The sequence below is a fragment of the Ammospiza caudacuta genome, chromosome 15 (assembly GCF_027887145.1).
Source record: "Ammospiza caudacuta isolate bAmmCau1 chromosome 15, bAmmCau1.pri, whole genome shotgun sequence".
NCBI classification, from domain to species: Eukaryota; Metazoa; Chordata; class Aves; order Passeriformes; family Passerellidae; genus Ammospiza; species Ammospiza caudacuta.
The window spans coordinates 17,091,279-17,115,444 of NC_080607.1; the positions used below are offsets into that span (position 1 = coordinate 17,091,279).

The window sequence follows — 24,166 nt, forward strand, 5'->3', positions numbered from 1 at the left end:
ACCTGCCTGTTCTGCTGGATCTGAGACACCCTCAGCAAATCCCCTTAACCAGGACAGGGCTCTGGCAGACTACTCTCTTTCAGAGAAATTCCATTTTAGAAAAACAACCCCCAACTTATTTTAAGCAAATAACAGAAGGAAAGTGATGGCCCGAAAACCCTGGGACGAGATCCCATCTGCCCCTGCTGCCTCTGGAGCTGCACCAGCATGGCAGCACCTCCCACCCTCTGCAGCACGCAGTGTGAGGAAGCAGCTGGCACCAGCCCACGGGGTTCTGTGAGCTCAGAACCCCTGAGGTGCCTCAGGACACGCAGAGCAGGGCAGTGTGGCACAGGCTGCAGGATGGTGGCAGCCCCTGACGCCTGCCAGCGTGGCAGCAGGAGCTCCTGTCACAGCCCACCCTGGCACACTGGAGGAGGGTGAAGCCCAGCATGGGCAGCCAGGTGGGCTGGGAAATACCCCCTAAGGCAGCCAAGCAAACATGGTACCATACAGCATGGAATAATCTTAAAAGTTAAAATAGTTTATTGCTGTCTTTGTAGAAATGCACTTACATCGCCTGTTCTCTTCCTTTATTTGGCTGTTGGATTACAGGCATAAAAAGGTTACATTTACCCATTTGTTCAGTGACATAACACCTTTTTCTCTACTGCTCCACTCATGATATTCTCCCAAACCTTGCTGGCCAACAGCCCCAAATCTCTTTTACATAAATACTGTAAATGTCTCCATAGGTTGCAGCATTGTAACAAAAGATCTACCAAAGTAGACAAAATGTTCAGTATTCTTGGTTGGTTTTTTGCATTTAAAAATATACCTAAATTTGAGATAATCTTAACAGAGTAACAATTACAATAAGAAAATAGTACAGTGCGTTGACTAAAGGAATATTCTGCTCTCCTTCAAGGCAATATTCCCTTTTGCATGTTGAAGTGATTCAGCAATTACTTAAGAACTTTTACCTACATACAATAATTTAGTAAAATGAGAATTAAACAAGGCAGATACTTACTACTATTCTTCTGTCTGCAATTCACAGCTCATGCGAATAAAATCGCAATAAATATTAAAAAATAGTTTTTCTTTTGCTTTTTTTTTTTCTGTAAGGCATCTCTGAGTATTACAAAGTTTTTGTACAACCAAAAAATAAGATTGCTTTTTTTCCATGTTCTCCAAGTACCTCTGTACCTCACCAGTAAATAAGAGGATTGTAGGCTGGATGAGGAAGGAAGGGGGCAGAAAGAAGACCACAGGTGATGGAAGCAGACTGCCATGTGTGCAAGAATCTGTCGCTTTCCTGTGAAACATTTCAGCCGCTTTTAGAACATCTTCAAGACAGTATCTGTCCAGATTGAAGGGAAAAAAAAAAAGGGGGAAAAAAACAAACTTACCAGAAGTCCACTTTCATAAGCACAATCAGACTGCAAGGATTCGGGGGTTCGCCCTCAATACTATAAATAGCTTAGGCATCAATATGCACCTACATACAGGGGAATAAAGGGACGGGGTGATTTCTTTTTTTTTTTTTTTTTTTTTTTTTTTGTGAGCGTTTGTTTTGTCTCTTTTATAATTTTTTTTTTGTCGTTTTGCTGTCCTAGTGGTATCCTTGCAGGGCGGGAGATTGTCCGCGAGGCCGGGCGGGCCCTCACTGCATGCGGTCGGGCTGCAGCTGCTGCGGTTGGTACTGCACGAAGGCGGCGGCGGGCGCCGCGGGGGTGCCAGCGCTGAGGGGCGGCTGCACCGTGCCCGTGGTGTAGCCGTAGCCCACGAAGCCGGCGGCGGGGGAGGCAGCGTAGGGGTACTGGTCGTAGGCAGCTGTGGTGTACTGGGAGTAGGCTTGGCTGGCGGCCGTGTAGTCGATGTAGGGAGACGTGATGGACTGCACGGGGGTGGGGATCACCACGCTGGGCTGGATGATGGCTTGGGGGTAAACATAGTGAGGCGTGAGTCTGTGGAGGGAAAGGGAGAGAGTCAGCGAGGGGCTGGGGTGGGCACAGCCCGGCTTCCCCTCAGATTCATGTGCGCCAGCCATGGAAATGGTGCTGCCCAGCAGTGCTGCCCTCGAGCGAGGGGATGAGAAGCAAACACTCCCAGACCTGAGGGTAGTGCAAGGTGAAGCATGGGCTGCTATAATACACACACCCTGGTCCCCACAGCTTGTAATCCAAGCTGCTGAAATACAAAATAAGCTCGCTGGAAGGCCGTGACACAGCCACCGGCTCACCTCATTTCCTCGGCCTGTCCCTGCCAGCCTTTCTGCCTCCTAAATTGTCCATGCAAACTTGGGTGAGGGTCCTGAGCACCTACAACCCCTGGGGGACACCTCAGCAGCAGGGACGTCGTGTCACCCTCCACGTGTCCCACCAGGGATGGCCATTGACCCCAGGCCCTCCTGCCTGCCAGGTGTTATCAGTTACTACACACACCATGTTTCCACAACACCGCGTGTTTAGGGAATGCTACAGGGTGTTTGTTGTAAAATACGAGATATTAATGCTGCTTTCCTCCTCCCAGTAGCTGGCAGGGCGGTGACACTCCTGAGTCCATGAGCTGTCACATCGGCCCCTGGCATCTCCGCTGCCCTTTCCATGAGGGCCCGAAAGTGCAGCTTCTCCCAGGCTGCCCCTGCCCTGAGGAGCTGTGCTGCTGAGAGCAACCTAACAATGTCACACTCAATTAAAGTCCATAGATGGAGGGATCCTGGAGGTGATTAATGCAGAAGTGCCTACTAATTTGTTAGAAACTGCTAATGAGGAGGAAAGGGGAGGGGGGAAAAAAGCATAGAAATGAAAGGGCTGTATTTTCCAAAGGGCTCATGTCAAGTCAGGCCTCAAACAAGGCAAAAACTGTGCAAACCTGAAGGTTTAGGTACATCCACACAAACGGCCATGGGCCAGGAAAAATGGGGAATTTATGTGGCCTGAAGAGTATGGCAGGGTGACACATCTGGGGTTTGTTTAAGAAATAGGGGGTGCAGGCTATCACCAGCAAATGGACCAGTGCCAGTGGAAGATCAGAGCCACCTGGGGGAGAAGGTCCTGCCTGCTGACCCACATGAGGCAAAGCCATCCCCTAAAAGCTTGTGCCACCCTGTCTCCAAACCCAACTCATTTTGGCCAATAAAAAAATCCCCAAGGCAAAACTCTGCAGAGAGATTATGCAGATTCAAATATTTTGGGGATTTTTGTGTGGATGTGTGTGACAGCACATTTTCAAATACAACCACTTTTAAAAGCCTCCCACAGGCTCTTCACAAGGCACAGGGCTGTATGTGGTTAGCCTTATTCCATCTGAACGTCCTAAATCTTAGCCACCACCTGCAGCATGCTGGGGTCCACCTGGGGCTGGTCCCTCCTACCCAGCACCTACAGGGCTGTTCCCACTTGCTTGACAACCAGCACTGGATGGTTTAATCTGCTCTTCAGACAGGAGAAAGGCTTCCCACAAACAAGGGCTCATCTGAACGAGTTTTCTCTCCTTTTCCCACTCCCATATGCAGTTTGTTTTTGCTTGAGACAATTTGCATGACAAGAGAATGACTGCTCTCCTCTCCTCTCCCCACACAGCAACACTGCCTCTGAAATCAGGCTCCTTCCATATGCCCAGGGAGGATGGATGGTGGTGAGCAGCACCTCAACCTTGCATTCAGTGCAAGACCTTCTTCTGAGGCCACCAGACACCCCTGGACAGCAAGAGGGACCTCACAATCCTCCAGCCCATAAGCACACCATCCCCAGCATCATCACCCTGTGGGTAACAAGAATGACATGAGGCAGCAGAAATGCACAGAATCCCTTTTTGTTCAGCTCTGATCTAAACTGGGGCCAGCAGAGCTGAATCAGAGCTGGAGCTCAGGCACCAGCTCAGCCCAAGGGCACTCCATGTCACACACTCACACCAGGCAGTGGCAGCCACCTCTTGGAGGAGCAGGGCTCAGTCCCACTCAGAGGTTCCTCTGGCTGTCACTGGAGGATTTTCTCTTTCATTTTAAGTAACTCAGAGGTGCAATGCTGCTCCTGGGCCTGCCCATGGTTATTGCTCCAGCCCTGGTGGATCAGCCAACATCCTGCATCCCAGACTGGGATGGATGCTCTGGCTGCTCCTCACTTCTCCCTGCCACCAGGCTTCCTGGTACTCCAGGGCCCAACAAAGCTAAAATCACTCCACAAATGCAACAAAAAATGCACAATCCACTAAAAACCACCCGGTGGCAGGAGCAGAGAAGGGGCCTGCACTTTTCCTGCCCACAGGAATTCCACCTGTGCTCACCAAACAGCCAGGACAGCCCTGGCAATCCAGCAGAGCATCACTCTGCCTGAGCAGCTCCTCCATGTCCCCTGCTGCCACCCAACTGCTCTCCTGAGCTGGCACAGCCCATGTGGGGGACGTGGTGCCATCGGGGTGAGTGGCCATCCCCAGCTCATCCCAACAAACTCTGCACTGTTGGCTTTGCTTTCACACACAGAGCTCCTCAGAGACAGCAAATCTGCAACATCCTGCACTGCATTTTTCCTTCAGCAAGGAAAAACTCCGGCTTCTCAGTGCTACTTGCAATAAAAAGCACCATTAGCTTGGAAGGCAGAATGTGCTGCTGGACCCTCAGCTCTCAGAAATCCATCCCACCAGCCCAGGGCATGCACAAGCACACATCACTCACAATAGCTGGTACTGCACTAAAAAACCACACTCAGCAACTCCAAAAGCTGCTTCTAAAGGGGATGTCGATGTAAAAGGGAAGGTTCTCTTGGTCTGTAGGATTTCAATAATTCAGCTAGAAATTTCAATCAAGGTATGATGCAATTTGGTCTTCTGAATTAGGTGGACAGATGGCAATTCATCAATCAAAATAAACACACAACTCAAAGTAAGGTCACTTTGATGACTTGCAGCTACAAACAAAACAAACCAGTGCAGTAGGATAAAGTTCTCTGCTGGCTACATTTAGCATCCACAGAAAATCTTAAAAGTATTTCCCCCTCTTCCATTATTCCAGAACATGATCTTTCAAGAGATAATTTTTTTTAAAAAGAAAGCTGTTCTGGAGTTCTCTTTCTAGAAAACAGCAAACTCTAATCTGAATTTCTACAGGATGAGTCACATCTGTGTTTTAAGATGCCTTTCCCTTCCTCCCTCCCTTGCAGTTCTCCTCCATCCCCCACGATGGGCCCTGCCAGCCAGGAGAGAACTTCATCAAAAACACACACGGTGTGATTATAAAACACCAACCAAGTGCTCAGCCGTGGCCACCACACACCAAAGTCACCCTGTGAACAGCAGATGGACGAGATGCTGCTGGCACCGCCGCGGGCACAGGCACCCAGCACAAGGAGCAGGGTCAAACCTCAGAGGCAGGGTCAAAGCCCAGAGGCAGCAGTGGCACAGGAGGGACAGCAGGGACTTGGCAGGGCCCTCGTGGTGCCAGCCCACACTCCTGACTGTGTGGCACCATGCCCCAGCAGCCAGAATTGAACCAGAACAGGGATGGTTACAGAGCCGCTGGCACAGGGACACAGGCTCTGTCCTGCTTTGGTGGGGACACAACAAAAGGGACCCCGTTGAGGTGCAGGCCTGGGTGGAGATGTTCAAACATGTCAGGGAGGCACCCATGACCCCAGGCAGATGAAAAAGTCCCTTTCAAAACCTGCCATCACCCAGCAGCAGGGCAGGGCTGGCAGGGGGACAGCAAGGAAAAAAGGACAAGTCAGGAGGAAATGTGTCCCACTTCTCTAACCAAACACTGGGGAAGAGGAACAAGCTCTCATCAGCAGAGCTCATCTCAGAGACACTTCATGTATTTGACTATTTTGTATCAGATTTACACCTAAAATGTGCTTTAGCTGCACCTTCTCAGGACTTCCTACACATGAGCCATGAGCTGTTCTGCAAGCTGCTCCTGCACGCTGCATGAGTTTGAGAGCAACAAGGTGGGAGTTCCTGACCCCTTGATCTCTGCCAGCCCTGCTGGGAGCTGGTTTTGTCAGCTCTGAAGAGGTGGAGACAGCTGCACCCCTCTGTCAGGAGGGACACGGCATCACACAAACATTTGGGAAACAAGGAGGGGCACAGGGCTCTTGGCAGCCTCACAGAGATCAGCACACAAATGCCACCACCTCGACCAGCCTTTTATTCCTTGAAGAATAAAAGAAACAGAGCCCTTTGTGTCTGCCACTGAAGGCACAAATTCTGGCATTTGACCCCAGGAATTTGGCCTCCATTTCCACTAGAGCTGACCCATTGGCTGCCACAGGGACACCCACACTGCCACAGCACGTGATGGCAGGGGGTGCTGGGGGTGCTGCAGCGCCAGCTGAGCACAGCCCCTGCTGATGTGACACCTCCAGGCACTGCCTGCAGGGCACACCCACCCAAAGGTGCATTTTGAAGTGGGCTCCTGAGTTTCAAGCTGCTCTGGGAAGCACACCCCACACTTGCACTGGCAGTGCCAGGGCACCACGGCACAGCTGGGGATGCAGGCACACATCCTGTGTGACTCACACTCCAAGGAATCGCTCCTGAGGGACACTCCCAAGCCAGCAAGCACTCACCTCGAGGAGACACTCAGTAAACGTGTGTGGAGTGCAGGCAGGGCTGGCCACAGGTATCATACGGGCCCCAGCCACGGTGACAGGCTGTGGAAATGTGAGAAATTCAGGTGCTGTTCTCAGTGCAGACATGAGGAGGAGGCTGCAGGATGTCCCTGCCTGCCCGCCAGGACTCCCACTCCAGGAGGGGATCACAGTTTATCCACTAACACCTGTACAGATCAGGACACGGGCTGTGCCCTGATCACTCCACCATCCCTCACCATTCCCTGACAGAGCTGGGCTCTAACCACAACATGACAAAGCTCCAACTCCTGAAATGTCCCCACTAAAGCTGATTTAAAAATGCCCTGAAATGTCAACAGCTTCTGCCTCATCAGCCAGCTACCCCAGCCAGCTCAAAGTCACACAGGGATGAACCCTGCAGCTCCATGGGATTTATCATCACCTGCTGCAATACGACACAAACACAAAATAGCAAAGCAGTCAAGGCAATTTCTGCTCCTCTTGTAACTGATTTGCCTGTCTGCCTTCTCCTCATCCTCCTCTGTCCCTCTGAGGAGATGCACACAGCAGCCTGTGCAGACAGGTACAGGACTGAGCTTCCTGCTTCCCTGCTGGGAGCAGATGTCACCGCATCAGTGGCAATCACCAAGGCATGACATGCCACAACAGACGGTCCCAGACTGCATCAGTGGGGGGAAAAACAGAAAGAAGCAAAAAAAGGCTGCAGACCAAAGAGGGGAGTGCACCTCCCAAAGATCTAACACTTTTCCTCAGCTTGACCAAGAGTCTGAGATCAACATGCTGAGCTCCACCAGGAGTTACAGCCAGGCTCAACAGCTTTATCCTCTGCATCTTGCTTCCCCCACACCCAAAGGAAGAAGGAAAAAAAAAAAAAACAACAACCTATGATCCTACACAAAGGCATGCTGGGCCAGACCAAAAATAGTTTTGGAGAGAAGCAGGCTGAAAAACACTCAGGTAGCAGGAGATAACATCTGCCTGAAACACGAGCCATCTGGCACCAAGGAAAAAGCCACATGGAAGTTTATCCACAACTGGTCAGCTCTCCAGAGAATGAAAAACCCCTCCCCTTTCCAGTTATCAGCACAGCCAAACCAGAAATTAACTGTCAGAAGAAACAGGGACTGTTTCACACCAGTGCATGACAGGAACCTGAGTCCTTAAACATCCTTGTGTAGGATGGTAGGGAAAACCAGGGTCTCCAACAGGTCAAGTCAGGAAGCCCCAGAATTCTGCCCTTAACTGAGCTCTCCAATTTTCTTCTGCAATTTAGAGAAAATTGATGGCAGAAACATCTCTAAAGTCTTCTGAAATACCTGACAAGTTTTGGAATAATACACATTAGTGACTACTTTCAACTGGTTCCATTTTTAACAGACTTTCCTTCTTTACACGTGATCCCTTCCACTGAACTTTAATTAAAACCATCCACTCATTTGATTTATCTAAACCCCTCTCTTGGAGATTAAGTGTTTTGAAGTAGACTGTTCAGCTACAGAAAAAGCAATGAAATCTCTCTTTTTGATAAAAGGCCTGCACTTAATAAAACAAGTAATTAAGTAATTTCTCAGTCAAGAAAGAAATTCCATTTTAAGAGTTTGTGATCTCAGCTACCAATTGCGCCTTTGTGGCAGTAGAACATTTAAGACATCTCAATCCAATCCATCCACACCTTCCTGCAAGCTGGAATCATGGGGGATGCCTGGATCCAGCACAGGTTTTCCAGCCTCTGCTGCTTTGGCCAGGACAGCTCAACTCTGACAGAGGAGAGCTAAAAGCTGGTGACAGGGAAATTGCAGGGGACAGCACAACTCTGTTTACAGCACTTGGAGACTGAGAAACAGGAGACTGAGCTTTAACTCCGAGGTCCAGGACTTTTCATCTTTTGTGATCATGGAGTATATTTAGTTCTGGTATGTAGCTTGCTCCCATCCGTGGGGAACAAGTTCTTCATAAAAGTCGTATTTAGAAGTGACCCGGTGTCCTTGCTACCAAATTATCAGCACAACAACTGTCTGGTTCCCTGGCTGGTGCCCTCAGCGCCAGGGCAGGGTGCCCAGGGCTGCATTCATCATTCCAATTACTGGGCATGTGCTTAATACTATGAGTTGGGGCCCATATGCCAGCAGCTGCTCAAAGGAAACATGAGATCAAGCACAAGCTGAGCTGCTCTGGAAATTCAGACGTGTGCATCTATCTGCCACATTGGGACTCTGTGGCACCAGCCACAGCAACACAGGTGGGTTTTGGATCTGCCTCTCCCCAGCTCCTGCACCAACGGGAAAGGACTCAGGCTTCTGCTGCTGAGGAGGATGAAGAGGAAATCCACCAGAGGCAATGGAATCACAGAGAAGATAGCACAACTCAAGCCATGTGCTGCAAAGACAAAGCTAGAGCCAGCTCAGGCTCTCTCCATCACACACAAGCCCATGCCCTGACTGTCCAGGAATGGCTCAGATCCTTCACCCAGAGCCTGTCCCTCGCAGCAGGTCTGAGCTCACATCATTCACATAGCCAAGTGTGAGGTCACTGTATCAGACCATGCTTTTGTATTGTTTTACAGGCAGAACATGAGCAAATTCTGCCCCAACCCCAAAAAACAGGCACACCAAACCCTTGGGCCTGACACCAGCATTTGCCATCTTGAAGTAGATATTCAAGAAAATTCTCAAAGTTGTCTGAGTTGCTTATAAATACATGTTTATGCTTAAAAAAAAAAACTAAATAAAATAACTAAAAAAATAAGAAAGGGATTTCTTTCTGACTGGCAAGCATTTGGTCTGAACAGCAGTCACCATGCATGAGAACCAGCAGCTGAAGCCGTTTGGAAAACGGATTTGGACATTTCTTAGGAAATGCCCCCTTTCCCCCCCAAGCTTTCATGTTCCTGGCACAGGCTAACACCAGGTGCTGGGTGCTCCATCCCCATGAGCCTGGCAGGGTGGGATGGGATTCTGCAGCCTCCAGCTCTGGGCAAGTGGGCAATGGGAAGCTGGAGCAGGGGGATGCCAGCTGACACAGGCTGGGCACAGCACGTGCCCCTTTTATAAGCATAACCACAGAAAAGATGAAAGTTTGTTGCCTTTTATTTTTAACCCAATAGAGAAATTTTAAGGATAAACAGCTGCAAGGGAGGCTGGGCTGACACAAAGAGAGACTTTCTTCACTTCCTAACTGCAGCAGCATCAACGCGTGAAATTTTAAACTCAAAGGGATTTAACTCTTTCTGATGTTGCTGAGGCCAAATGTGGGCCAGAGGCAGGGGGCCACCAAAACAAGTAACTACACACGGATGGGGTCTCTGGAGCAATGACATCCAACGTGCAACTATGGAAAAAGCTGGATCCTGCCACAAGAGACAGCTTTATGTTTGCAAGAGCTCAGTCACTTACTCAGCCACTGGTAGATCTCCCACACAGATAGCTCCTTCGCTGAGGCACAGCCACAGGAATGCATCTGCCATATGCTGTGTCCAGAGCAGCAAGCACAGAGGAGAACCAGGGAATCCCCACTCCCTGCACAGACTCAAACCTGCCTCCCCCTCCAGAGTCCCAGAGGAGGGAGCCACGAGGTGGGACCAAGCAGCTCTGCCACATCACCTGATCACATGAAGCATGGCAGCTGCAGGGACACGCTGGCACTGCCAGGTGCCTCCAAGCAAAGCACAGTCTGCAAGCCCCAGGCTGAGCCCCAGGCCCAATGCTGCTTCCCTAAACTCAGCAGCCGGATCTCCAAGTCACAGACAGATCCTTTGCCTTGCATTACTGTTAAGATCTCTGGTTACAACAGGCTAGAAACTTCTTTTCCAAACAGGATTTACTACTGACTCCGTGCTGTCTGCTGCGCAAGTGCCTCCCCTGCCAGGACAGCAGAAGGAAGGAGAGAGGCTCCTCGTGGTTTCTCTTTCTGTTCCGCATAGCCCTGGCAATATTTACAGCTGCATTGAGGTGTCTGGGGCTGGGGGGGAAGCCTTCAGTCTATAAATAATCCTCTCTGGTGTTTGGGTAATTTTCATAGTTTCCATTCATTTCAGGTTTCACCAAAACCTGCGTTTTGTGGCTTGATAGCTGGGACATGAGTGGCTGCTTGCTCTTTGTTAACTGCCCAGGAGTTAACGGTTCTTCATTCATTCCTGCCCTGCCAAGCCCAGCTCGCTCACCAAGCACCCTGTGCCCCATGACAATCATCTTTTGGAAACCACAATGCCAACCCCCGGGCACAAACACTTTGCAGAGGCAGGAACTGCAGGAGGGAGAGCCAGGCAACATCTCACACCAGGGGCAAAGCAGCCGAGCCACTGCGCTCCCTTTGGGAAAGGTCAGGATCCACCCGGCGTGGTGCAAACAGACAGCAGCAATTCAGTGACAGACCCTGACAAACTCCTCATCTACCACTGAGGGCCAAGGAAATTGTGGGTCCAAGGGAATGCAGGAGTGGAGCTTGGCAGGCTCTTAGTTTTGTTGGTCTACTGAGGAGACAAAGAGGGAACTGGCAGCCAAGCTCTGCTGCTCAACTGAGCACCTGAGGCTTTGCTCAGAAGCCACAGAGCAGCACCAGTTGTGGTGCTCAGGTAAAGGTGGTGCTCAGGTAAACACATTCTGCAAAACCTACATTTCCAGTGATTCTGCTGCAGCAATGACTGAATTCAATTAAATTCCTGTTTACTGATGCTTGCAAATAATGATATATAATCCCCTGCCTCCAGCCCTCCATTCTCCTGGTTCCTGTCTCTTGGCAACTGATAAATAATTTATAATGTTCTCCACTGTATGTGCTAACTGCAGCTCTGCTGGTTTAATGATGAAACCAATGCCTAAGAACTGCAACAGGAACTGTCTAGATCATAAGGAACATGTAATCAGTCGATCCCACATTCCTCTGGATGTGAAACCAAAAGCAAACTGTTGGTAAAAAAAAAATGCTTTCAAGAGCTGCGGCTGCGGGGTAGGAAGGGCACCCAGAAAACTGCAGATAATCTGCGAGGTGCTCCTGCCAAAAAGAGGAGTTTTAACGGGCTTCACCACTTTGTTCTTCTCTGCTCCCATGCACGGCAGGACTCGCCAGAGGCTGCTTTCATTGGCAACTTCTCTCCTGCACTGCCATGCAAAAGCCTCTGGGTTTGCATCTCAAGGTGCGGCTGCTTTGGGGGCTGTGAAAGCTCTTGCAGCCCCCATGCAAGGAGAACTATTAAAAAGCAGCATTTGGTCTATGCAGACTGATGTGGCTGTTGCCCTGAAGAAGGGGAGACTCTTCCTTTCATGGCAGATGTTTTTCAAGGCCTTCAGCAGTAAGTGCTTGTGAGAAGTAGCGTTTGAACCCCACACAGCACACGTACACGGGGCGTGCACTATTGTGGCAACACAGCCTCTCACATCCAGAAACTCAGAGGAATGAGATTACCCAGGCAGTTGGCAACTGCGGCTATAAGGGCAGAGGAATGAAAGTTTTATTGTTAGCAGATTTCTTTTTTCTTAAAAAAAAAAAAAAAAAAAAAAAGGAAAAAGAGAAAGAAAAAAACACCCCAAAAAAAAAGGAGCGGGGAGCAGGGAAGGGATGAAGTATTGCTGTTGACAAAGGCCAAAATCCCATCTATTTATATTAGAGTCACACAAAAACCACACCAGGGCAGTGCTCAAAAGCACTCATTTAAAAAATGCACCTACTTTCTTAATGCTCTTAGAAAATAATAATAAAAAACCTTATCAATATTCACTTTCTGAAATGGTGTAAAAAAAGAGCTGCATCAATCATTAAACAGTTAAATGAGGGCAGTATGACAGTCACTATTGTTCTCGTGAAGCACACTTGTCTTTTGCCGAGCAGCTGCCAGATCCTATTAGATGTATAAAAAGAGGACTTTTCTAACTGAGTAGGGATGGTATAAGCTATTGAAAACAGCAGACAAAAGCCCACTTTTGCAGACTATTCAAGCCTTGTATAACATCTGTCCAAAATCAATTTTTGACCTAATGTTACTTTCATTAAGTAACAGACTTTGTTTCCAATGCAATTTGTTTTCTAGGATAAAACTGTATCCTAAGCGTTATTACGTGGGAAATGGCACAGAGGAAGCAGAGGATCTTATTTGAGAAACATGAGAACAGAATTTGCTTAATTGTTTTGACACCTTAAGTACTATAATAGAGAAACTATTTTCCATTTATTTGAATTCCTGTGAATTCTTGAAGTTGGCAAAACAGCGAGCAATGCACTGGGTTTATTATGACTAAGATTTACTGAGGATAAAGAAGGATCTTTGGGAATTACATTAAAGCTGACAAATGCACAAAACTTCTGAAATCTCCACCAGAAATAAAGTACTCTGAACATTAACAACAGCTGTTGAAATTGTCCACTCCTGATGGCGAAGGCTTTTTTCACACATTTTAAATAATGAGGAAGTTGATTTGTGAATCTGATCTCAAACAGACCGTTAGGAAACATCTCCACTTACCCAAAGGGTCTTTGAATGAAGGCTGGATGTAGCTGCTGCACACCTATGGTAAAACCTAAAAAAAAAGTTCAGAAAAAAAAAGAAATATTAATGAATGGCATCCATTGTACCATTCAACTGGTAACACACAGGCAGAATTACAGCACACGTCTTTGCATTTGATCTGCTATGCATGTGAGCAAATTCAGAGCCCCATTTAGAAACAAGTTAAATTTAACATGCATATGTGATATGCACGAGGAGCAGATGGGAATTCATGATGAAAGCCCAGTGTGAATGTGCTGCTATGGAACAGACAATGGGGTATAAAGCCTTATTTTACACACTGCGTACTGTGGTCATTAAACCAAAGGCAGAAATGACAAAGTGGATCTTGCAGTTAATTCTCATGTAACAAAGAGGTTAACGGGCAAACAGATCTGCCGTGGAAGGAAACAGCTTTAACACAGTTATGTGAACTTTGCTGAGTAACATTAGTGCAGCAGGGCTGAATAAGAAGATACAGCAGAGAGGTAATTGGACCATGCAGTGTCCTCAGCCAACAATCAGAACTATGGTGGACAGATAAATGTGCATTGTCAGATCAGATGATTCCAGCCCGAGGTACTTGTTTCCTTGTCTTACAAGTTATTCTAATACAGAGAGATGTGATCTCCTGGATGCCTCACCAGTTTGAATACTCCGTGGTTTTGCTCCCAAATACGCCAGGTTCACATTTGCTTTCCTGCCGTCAATGATGGGGTTTGGGTCTTTGCAAGCTCTTTCAGCAGCAGCTCTGTCTGCCATGGTCACCTGGAATCGAGCACAGCCTTGTTTGTAGCAACAGCGCTTTGTAAACACTCCAGCAACAGGCACTAAAGTGGAGTTTATTTATTGTTCTATTTTGAATCGGGAGCCGAACTCCCTTCGTGCAGCCTCGCTTGCACGGCGAGACGGGAAGGGCTGCTGGGACCCGATGGAAAAGCGGGCGCTCCCCCCCGCCCGGTTTCCCCGCTGGGCCGGTGCCAGCTGCTTTCCCCTGCCCTTCCACCTCCTCCCGTGCCTTTTTTAAGGAGCTGCTGGAGCCCTTCCCGAAACCCCCAGCTCAGAAGAGCTCAGGGCAGCTGCGGCGGGATGCGGGGACCCGCACGGACACCGGGAGGGGGGAGCAGGTGCTGAACGAACGGCACGGCCTCAGACAACACGGGGGGCTCCTCCCGGGCCCCAGCCCAGCCTTTGTCCCGACCCAGCCCCTCGCTCCCGCAGCGGCACAAGCTCCGCGGCAGCCACGGGACGGGCGGCGGCTCCGCAGCGTCCTGCACCGGGGGGTCCGCCCGGCCACACCCGGACTTTGTCCGGGAGTCTGTCCGGCCGCACCGGGACTTTGCCACCGCACCGGCGGGCTCGGCAGCCCGGGGCTCGCTGCCGGCCCTTCCCCGGGGCGGCGCGCGCAGCGCCCGTCCCGCCGCGGAGCGGAGCAGAGCGGAGCGGCACTTACAAAGCCGTATCCTCGGGATTTGCCGGTCTGCCGGTCCGTGATCACCACCGCCTCCTCGATGTCCCCGAAGACCTCGAAGTACTTCCTGAGGGAGGAGTCGGTGGTGTGGTAGGGCAGCCCCCCGACGAAGATCTTGGTGAAGGTGGTGTCCTTCTGCACGGTGTGCATGGTGCCGGCAGCGGCCGGCCCCGGCCGGCATCCACCCCGAGCAGAGCCGCGCCCCGCCGAGCCCCCCGCGGCGGCCGAAGGCAGCGGAGCGGCGGCGGCTCCCGGGCCCTACAGCCGCCTCATGGCCGCGCCTGCAGCCGAGCGCGGCCCCGCCGAGCCCGCCGGTGCCGGTGAGTAGCGGCCGCCCCGCCGCCGCCGCCGCCTTTGTAGGGCCGCGCGGCCCCGCCCCGCCGGCGCGCAGGGGCGCTCGGGGCGCGTAGTCCGGCCCCGCCCGGGGGTCCCCGCGCCCCGCCCCGAGCCCGGCACCGAGCCCGGCAGCGCCGCACACACCGGGGGCTCCCCCGCTGCCGCACACACCGGGGGCTCCCCCGGCCGGACCCTCGGGCCGGGCCCCGCGCTCGCTGCAGCCCCCGGCGGGGCCGGGCAGCGCTCCCGCCAAAGATCCCGCCTGGGCAGCGCTGTCCCGCACCCCTGCCCGCTGCTGTTGCACAACCATCGCAACGGCGAGCGCTCGGTCCCCGGCAGGCTCGGGCACGGGACAAAGCCGTGGGCAGCTGGCAGCCCTTGTGGCACGCGGTGGAAGCAGGGCAGGAGGAAGGGATGGTGTTGGACGGAATCGCCAGGGAGAAACAGCCAGGGAGGGGTCGAAGAGTGAACAAAGGTTCAGAACTATCTGTCTTTTCTCCAGCAGGTGCTTAAGCCTCCTGCTTCTCCACTGGGCACCTGGATATGCACCTGTGCAGCCTCTCTGGGGACAAGGATGCACCGTTCCCATTCCCACTGGTAGTCAGCAGTGGGGCTCTCCACCGTCCTCCTTTTGCATTTTGTTCCATGAAAGGAACAGGCAGCTCCAGCCACTGACCTGACCTGCAGGTTTTCTGCCCTGACCTGCGATTCAAACCTGGGAGAATTGTTACTATAAGACAGCCCCATATTTGCTGCATGTAGCCCCTGGTCCATAACTGCAGGAAAACAAAAGCTGAAAACCCAACCCACCACTGGGGAACTCAATGGTGGGGTGCTTGCAATGCTTTAATCCCTCCTCTCCAGCATCAGCTGGAGTTTGGGGTGTGGGACAGGATCACAAAAATCATTATTTGTTCATACTTTCCATCACCCAGAATCTCAAGAACTGCCCCTCTGCCTTAGGTTTATCATTTCTCAGAGAAAGAGATTTTTTGCAACATGATAAATGCAGAGATAACATTTTAGAAAAAAAAAAAAAAAGCAAGCCAGTGAAGTTCTAAATCATCATCATCTACTTTGGCTTCTATACAGCAGGTTCAGACTCTGCAGACACTTTTTTTGTTACAGACCCCACCGAGAAAAGCCAGTTATTTCAAGAGAAAGGAATGCATTAATGTCTGCACTCCATAGTTATTCATTAATATTTTTCTTGCACTGCTTCCATAGTTCTAAACACCCTATGCTTCATAAAAGAGAGAGGGGGGGGAAAAAAAGCCAAGGAAAGCCATTAAGCTTTCAGTCCTGAACCACCAGACTCCAAGACTAGGGTGCATTTCCTTTGATTACTGTGAAAGAAAGATGGAGCTGGGCCAGCAGCACCCAACATCACTGAAAAACTGACATCAAATGGATGGTCCATGGAGCCTTTGTGTCTTGTGAAGCTGTGCCTGGTCCATCCAAACAGCCTGGAACACACCTTTGGGGCCAGGCTGCAGCCAGGGGCTGGGGCCTCTCCACCCCCTGTCACCCCTTGTGTCTGCATGACTTCCACCACAAACTGCACATCAGCTGCTTCCTGGGCTGCCCGAGCTAATGACAGCCCCGCTGGCATTCAGGCACTGTCCTTTACAGAGCTTCATTCTGCTCCAAATGATGGCAGAGATTCAAACCATCCAACCAGACTCTGGCTCCTCTGCAGGGCAGGCAGGGCTGGCAGAGCTCTCCAGAGACACCAGCAGCATCTCTGTTCTCCATGCTTGCGCTTGTCGGGGGTGGGAAACAGCACAGGCTTTTTCTTCTTCAAACACGAGCCCCACATCTCTCAAAGGAGAAATCCCAGCTCCTCTTCTTCCCTGGAGGCAGGAGCAGGAGTTTCCTACAAGAAAGGAGCTCAGGCTCAACCTGTGCTCAGTGAGCAGCACAAACCCCCGGCAGCAGCCTCGGTTCTGCCACATCCTGGAAAGCAGGAGGGGAAATGAAATCTCCTGTCTCATGCTGCAGCTATTGCAAACACAGGCTCTAATGAGCTGTTACCACAAACACAGCAGGAAAGGGAAGAGAAAATGAGTGAGGATAACTTTATGGAAGTTAATGAGTTTGCTTTTATTTTTTTCTGCCTCGTTCTCGTGAAAAGCACTCATCCTCCTCAAAACACCTACAGATAAAATCCAGCCATCAGATTAAAGCTGCAGGAGTTTGGCAGAGCCAGTTTGCTGACATCTCCCATGCTTTTACTGCAACAATAGGAGTATCTGAGAAGAGAAGAATATATTTCAACTTTCTTTGAGTTATCTCAAAGATAACTCCTGTAAAAACAAACATATCTCAAAGTATGGAGCTGCCTTGGAGAAGGCAGGACATTGCTTAGCACAAATCCAAGAGCAGACTGCAAGCAAGGAGAACACAGACCTGATATAAGCTATTGTAGGGTGCATTTAGTCCTTTGTTGTTATTAAGAAATAAAACTACACAGGTCAGTCAATGAGGAGGCTGGGAGAAAAGTCATGTTTTGCTATGGGTGTACAACCATCCACATCCGTAATGTACAGGATTTGTATTGCAAATCCAGAGCATCCTATTCTTATTCAGATTGGGAAGATTAATTTTATGATAATTCAGCACAGTTAAGAGGACTCACTGGGTTTTTCCTTACCTGTTAATACATTCCTCAAGGCTCAAGCAAAATTGATACACAAAGGCTCCTTCTGGTGGATTTCAGCAGTGTTATCCAAGAGGTGGAATGGAAGAGCTGTACCAATGTGCTGGATTCCACTGACAATCCTAGAGAAGGTGGCACTGCAAGGCCATCCAGGTACAGAACCATATAGAAGTGGTCCCTGCATAAAGATTAAAAATAGATTATAGCAGGAAGTTGTACCTTTGGGAGCACAAGAACAGGACCGAGGTGGGGAAAGAGCAGCAGGGAAAATGTTCCCTTGTTCCCTGTTCCTTGGCCTCTGCAAAGCCCCAGAGGCCCTTCTGTTCTTGTCCCTCCCTTGGCAGTGAAGCTCTGTGCTGCTCTCCTGTAGACTTGTCTGAGCATTTTCCTTCCTTCCCCCAGTGTCTTTGGGAAAATTGATTTGAGACACCCCAGGTCTGACCTGCAAGCCATTGAAGAACCTGCCTCGTTTCTTAGCAAGCTGATGGGCTTTATTTTTAAAATGGAGCAGGGCTGCTGTGGAGCTCTGACCTTTTCCAGTTCCTGCTGCTGTTTAGCCAAGACTTCATTGCCGTAGGGCAGTGCCCTCGGGTTTTGCCATGGATACCCGCTTATTGCAACAACAGCACATGAAACATCCCCCAGAGAAGCTCCACAGTTAAATAAGTTAACTGGAGAGCAAGGCACTTACTGTGGGAACTGTTTGGTTTGTTGGTTTTGCTAATGCTCAGTCTGGATGCTGGCCACCAGCGAGGCTGTGAGCAGGGAGATCTTGAGGGAGCTGCATCCAGTGGCATTTGCTTTAGGTTATTGCAGGGAATTCTGCGTCTGGGTCCTCTGTCTCAGATTTTTTGGTTTGGTGCCCTAAGCACACCATAACAATTGCTTAGCCCAGAGCTGCTGCTGCAACAAGAATTGAAAAATGAAAATCATTCTTCTTTGGGCCACTTGTAACAAAATAGTTGAGCAGAGGGGGTTCCCAATCAGGGCTGCTCTTTGGCTTTGGTTTCTGTAGGAATCCTCCAGAGTATTTTCTCTTCTGGGTGTTCCAGAACTGGGCATGCTGAGTGAACTCTGTTTCCTTTTGCTGGCTGCACTGGCTACACAGAAGCAGATCATCAGCTCTAGTGGGCATCTAGAGTGACCTGATTTATTATTCCAGTAACCTGCATTTAAAAAAAATATGGCTATGGGCATTGGTAACTCTGGGACTGAGAGAACACAAATGGACACCTCACTCAATTCTGCTGGACCACAAGCATGTGTTAGAGTGTGGCTAAAGGAAATGTTATTAAAAATCTAATTCTACTTCCTCAAACTCTCCTGCCCTCCCATTTGATGTCCCTTCAGAAAATGAAAATTGCATATCTGTGCCATGACAAAGGACAAACAGAATCATGGTAATTGCAAACAAGATTCCTGAAAAAGAAGAAGTCTTGGAGGAATATTGCAGAGCTCATAACTACTTGGAGGATCTTGCCACAGGAAGTGCACTGCAAGCCTTGGACATAAGTCTAGATGAAAATAAAGGCATAAAATATGGCCAAGGAAACTAAGAGGCTGTGCCATCACATTGCTCATACTCTGCACTGCCAGCAGGGAGAATGTCTGATATTCAGGAGTCTTGTGCTTTGCTCTTTGTGCCACCATCACCATTTCCCAGGAGTTTCTCAGAGCACAGCTTGGCCCTTTTCCTTCCCCATGCCCTTGTGTGTCAGGGGAGGATGAAGCACCTGCTTGGAGCAGGAAGGACCAGGTCAGCAAGGAAAGGTGCTTCAGTGGAGCCTGTGGTGGGGCAGATGTGCTGCAGCCACCCTGAATGGGCACACCTGCATTTCTTGGTGCTTTTTACTCTGCCCTTGGGGCATTTCTCCTCCACCATCTGCAGTTCTCTGTTTGTGCAGGTCCAGCTCCTGGGAGCTGTGTGTACAGACTCTCCCCAGCCCTGGCAAACACTCTGGGGAGCTGGAATGACACTGGGCTGGGGATTGTCACAGTGTGACAGCAGGGAGCTGGGCTGGCTCTCTGAGCAATCAAAATACTGCCCTTGATTAGGATGGTGCCTTGTTTGCTGGCATTGCTGGCATCTCTGCCAAATAGTTTTGTCATCATCACTATTGTAATGTCTTGGCCTAGAGCAATGGTAACCCTTGCCTTTCCTGTGACTTGGGGATGATCTCTCTTTAACCTCTTAGAGAATGACTAAGGAAAAGTGCAGGTGTTCATATTGCAGCTAAATTATGCAACAAATCCAGGAAACCCTTCACTAGCTGATCTTAGTTTCTTCTTTACTTCATAGAAGGCAGGAAGGGGATGATAAAGGGTTAGAAGCAGAAAAGGAACAGGGCAAAGCAAACAGCTCATGGTGGTTTCTGGGACAGAAGTTTCTCTCCAGATTTTCTACCACATCTCCATTGGCAGTAAGCAGTGGGGAGCAGGAGCTGTGAGATAGATGCAGGAAACATTTTCCTGCTATGACAGCATCTAGATCTCAGCAGAACATTAAATATGTAGGCTAAAATACTGCCTATTTCTCCATGGTTTGGTGATGTCATGGAGGAAGAGTCTCTGTATTCCCAAATCTGCAAGGCAGGGCATTGAGAGGAGAGACAGAAGGATTAGGAGATGAAACCACTTGTTATCACCTGCTAAACACAACCTCCAATAAAGATTCTGTTCCTTCCCTGAACCCCTGCCCAGAAACTCTATCTCTCTTTAATGGAAATATGGTCCCATCTCTCTCAGGCTGGGATTTAATCATCACAAGGGCTTTCCTCCCACAAAAAGTTTTTTAGAAAAAAACATTCCATTTGAGTCAAACATGCAAACTACATCTCAAAATAGTTAAACAAATATTTTTTCTATTTCAATTTTATGTTGTACTTGGGGAAAATATTAATTGTAACTTTATACTTCTGAAGTTTGAAAACCATAAAACTACATTTTAAAATGAACAAGAAATCATTTAATATTCTTTAAAGGAAGGGAGCAGAAAAAGTAAGGCCTTTTAAAACAGCATTAATAATTATATTTTTTCCAAATATTTGTGGAGTTAAACTAAGTGGTATTTTCTGATTTAAAAAAAAGGAAATGCCAGAGGGCTTCTAACAATCTCTGCCAAAGCTGCCAGGGCCACATCCCATGACCTTTTCATGGGAGTGCATGTGACACTGGTAGCACAAACTGAGCAGGAACTGTCCACCCACTCCAACCAGGGAGCAGCCAGGACACAGAACAACATTAAACAAGATGTCTCAGCTCTGGGATGTAGAGCACAGCTGTATGGACACAACAGATATTCTCAACAGCAGAAGACTCTCACCCATGGATCCCCTCCTTAACCTCATGGTCCTTTTCCCCAGGTTGCTGTGTTTTAGTCCTCACTAATCCAGACCCTTCTGTCACATCACATCCAATGAGATAAATAATCTGTCTACTCTGATATCACTTTTCCACTTGTGATACTTGTAGAAATTGTTTAATGCCCACAATGAACCTGGCCAGAAGAACATACACAAAAAGAAAAAGTGTTGGCATGGCAATTAACCTTCCTTAAAGGTTTTGTTTGAAACTCTTAGAGCCTTCTAGTTACCATGTCTACTCTATTTAAACACAAGGCAGCAAAGGTTCGTTGCAGTGGCTCTGAACAGGATATAAACACAATTGGAATGTCAAGACAACAAACCAACATATCAGATACAGAAGCTTTTTCCATGGAGCCTGGAAAGGTATTGAAAAAGAAAAACAGAGTTACCTGCACTGAAATCTGGGCAGGATGATTGCAGCTTCTGCTTGATCTCAAAAAGTCCAAAATGGGCCTTTGACAAAACAAAAAGAACCAGTTACAATGGTGCCCCAGCAGGGCAGCACAATCACTGACTGGAGGGGACAAAGCTCACCTGGGCAGTGCCACTGGCTCCTGAGAGTCCAACATCCACATCCAGTCTGCTGGAGCAGTGATTCCTGGTGGGGAAAAGCCACCAACAGCTCAGCAGGCAGCAACACGATGTCCCCAACACGGCCACAGGACAATGGCATCAGCTGAACATGACAAGGGGAACAAAGGCAGGCCAATCCTGCTAAATCACACAGCCCAGTTAGTGCCCATCATGCCTTTAGTTAGTGGGGAAGCACATGGAGAAAGGTACAAGACAAGAAAGAGGGCAGGTTTTGCATCCTCAGGAGGACAAAAAGGCTGGCAGATGGGCTGATTGTAATTTGAAGTCCAGCTTGTGAATGAAGTGTGTGGATCAGTACTGAATGAGGAAATCCATTCTGCTGCTTGGAGTGTGGTTTTCCTTCTGCCAGCCCTGGGGTGCCAGGGCCAGTCTTACCTCAAAGAACATTTTCATCAGCCTACAAGGAGAAAAAACCACTCCTCTATTTCCAGACCAGTGTGGCTGTGACAGCACCAGCCCTGTTAAGCAGCAAGTAGGTCACTAGTGGGAAATGTTACCCTGGGCCAAGCCACGTTCAGAACAGTTTGGGGAATTAAATCATCCTCTCTGTCATCTCCCTGCTGCTGTTTGCAGGACCACCAAAGAAAGGTGCCCAGATGATGAAGTGGATGAGCTCAGGCATTGTGGCAGACACAGGTCAGCACTGCAGAGTGGCCCCAGCTGCATCACACAGCCAATGGCTGAACAAAAGCTGGAAGGGCTCAATGACAAGGTTTTGCTAAGCTGTTCTCTTTAAATAGACCATCTTTCTGTGGTTCTTTGAAAAGCTGTTTCAGCCCAGTTAAAGTGTTTCTGAAATGCTACATACTCATGTTTGAAGCCTGACAATGTTCCACAAATGCAGATGTTCTTCTTTACAATTATATAGATCCTGCTCTGTAAATTAAACATTAATGCCCAACCAACCAACTGCTGTCTGCAAGCCTGCTGCTACAGACCAAGAATGGGCATTACTTAGGAAAGGGAGACCTCCAAGGAAAAGAGTCAGGTATCTGCAGAAAGCAATTACCTGTCAGTGAGTGATACCTGACTCCAAATAAATCCCACTGTTACAGCAGGAGCATGGCAGACAGCTGTCCTTCCAAAGAAAAACAGTTGTAAAAATTGTATTTGAGCTGCAGTTTAGTCATTTGAGAATAGTTTGAGCTAGTGCATTATCTCTGCCCTTTACTGACTGCAATAATCATGGCATATTCCAAACCAAATGGATCTCCCTGTGCTGTAGATCAGTAGTGAGCTGTGTTTTATAGGCAAGGGAAGGAAGGTGATTGAACCAGTTGGCAGGGGGTCAGAAAAGGACATTTGAGCTTACACCCTTCTGGGAGATGGCACAATTGTGAGCCAGTACCTTGGGAAGGGTTGAAGAAAATCCATTACCTGAGTTTTATTTCACAGTGTTCCCAGGAAATGAACATTGCCCCTCTCCTTGTCTGTCCAGCAGCAAATCAACAATCTGCATTTAAGAAACATGAATGACAGAAAGCCCTCCCTGTCAAACTGCATTTGTTAATGCAGCCCAAGGACAGGCTTAGCTGACCTGGGTGTTCAACATGCAGTTTGCAGCATTCTCCCATTCCTGAAACAAACTCGTTGCTGGATCTCAGCCCATCCACACCTCACACTACAAAGCAGTTACTGCCTGCAAAAGACACCCTGGGCAGCAAAGGGTAAACTTTCCCTACACCCAGGCAAGAGCATTACCCTAATCTCTTATCTAGGCTGCTTTTCAGTGGCACTTGATACAGGAGCTATACCAAACACTTCCTTGAAAACATAAAGCCAGGGATTGGGTTACACACGATTCCAGATCTGTGCCACCAGTAAGACAAAAGCTGCTGTATTACCTGGCACATGCTGCTAAATTATTGAAGTGTCCCTTCAAACTGAATATATTCACTGCATAATTAGTCAACAGAAGAAAACGGTCTCTCTTTACAAAGCTAATGCTGGCAGCTATTGTATCTTTTATGCACTGTAACAAAAAGCATTTGCAGAACTGATGCAACACAAACATTTGGAATTACTCTGTCCATGCACGAGTGTTCCCAAGGCACATGCTCCCCTTTGTGGTGCTGCCTCAGTCTCATGTACCTTGCAACCAAGACCTAAAAATGTGAATTACTTTTCCCAGCTGTAGCACCATACCCATTCCAGAAGCAGGTAAATGGTGCAAACACCTGCAAGTTTGCTTTGCCCATGAGGAAGAAGTGAGATCAATTTGGTCACTCAGGTCCCATTCTGCATCAAGTGGGACCTACCTGGAGCTCTCAGCTCACACTGCTTGCAGCTGATGCCACTCCAGGGGCTCTGCTCTCGTGGGCTTGTCCCTGCTGCTGATTCCTGGGGGCACTGCTGCTCCAGGTGCACACAGAACCAGGGGCAGTCCCAGCAGTCTCCCACAGCCAGCTGCTGTTGCTCCATTTATTCTGACCTGGCAAAGGAAGAGCAGCAGCAGATTCCTCTCAGGGAATGGCTGTGCTGCTGCTGAGAGCAGGATGGGCCCTGCACTGCTGTGTATAAACCCAAGCTTACCTGGAAATGCAGAGATGGCTTCCAGCTGTTAGAACGCCAGCTGCAGGATGAAATGCAGTTCTGCCAGCTCCAACCCACAGCCCAAGGTGTGCAAAGACAACATTCTGTCAGTGGAAATATTCCTGGGTTTTTCCCCTTTGAATTACACCTGTTGCACCTGAC

General features: G+C 49.0%; 1 protein-coding gene across 3 annotated transcripts; it reads right to left on the reverse strand.

The window, feature by feature from the left end:
* Nucleotides 1–502: 502 nt before the first annotated feature.
* RBM38 (RNA binding motif protein 38) lies at nt 503–14,827 on the reverse strand. 3 transcript variants are annotated; one of them, XR_009275369.1, is made up of 5 exons: nt 14,501–14,827; nt 13,692–13,815; nt 13,024–13,078; nt 1,392–1,949; nt 1,059–1,297 (listed from the first exon to the last, which is right to left on the reverse strand). XR_009275369.1 is itself a non-coding variant. In XM_058814460.1 (4 exons), exons 1-4 carry the CDS (start codon nt 14,666–14,668, stop codon nt 1,015–1,017), a joined length of 675 nt encoding a protein of 224 aa, XP_058670443.1. In that variant the 5' UTR covers nt 14,669–14,827; the 3' UTR covers nt 503–1,014. The 3 variants fall into 3 exon arrangements, 2 of the variants coding, with proteins under 2 accessions (XP_058670443.1, XP_058670444.1); XM_058814460.1 differs by lacking the exon at nt 1,392–1,949 and having other exon boundaries at nt 503–1,342; XM_058814461.1 differs by having other exon boundaries at nt 1,100–1,949.
* Nucleotides 14,828–24,166: the final 9,339 nt, after the last annotated feature.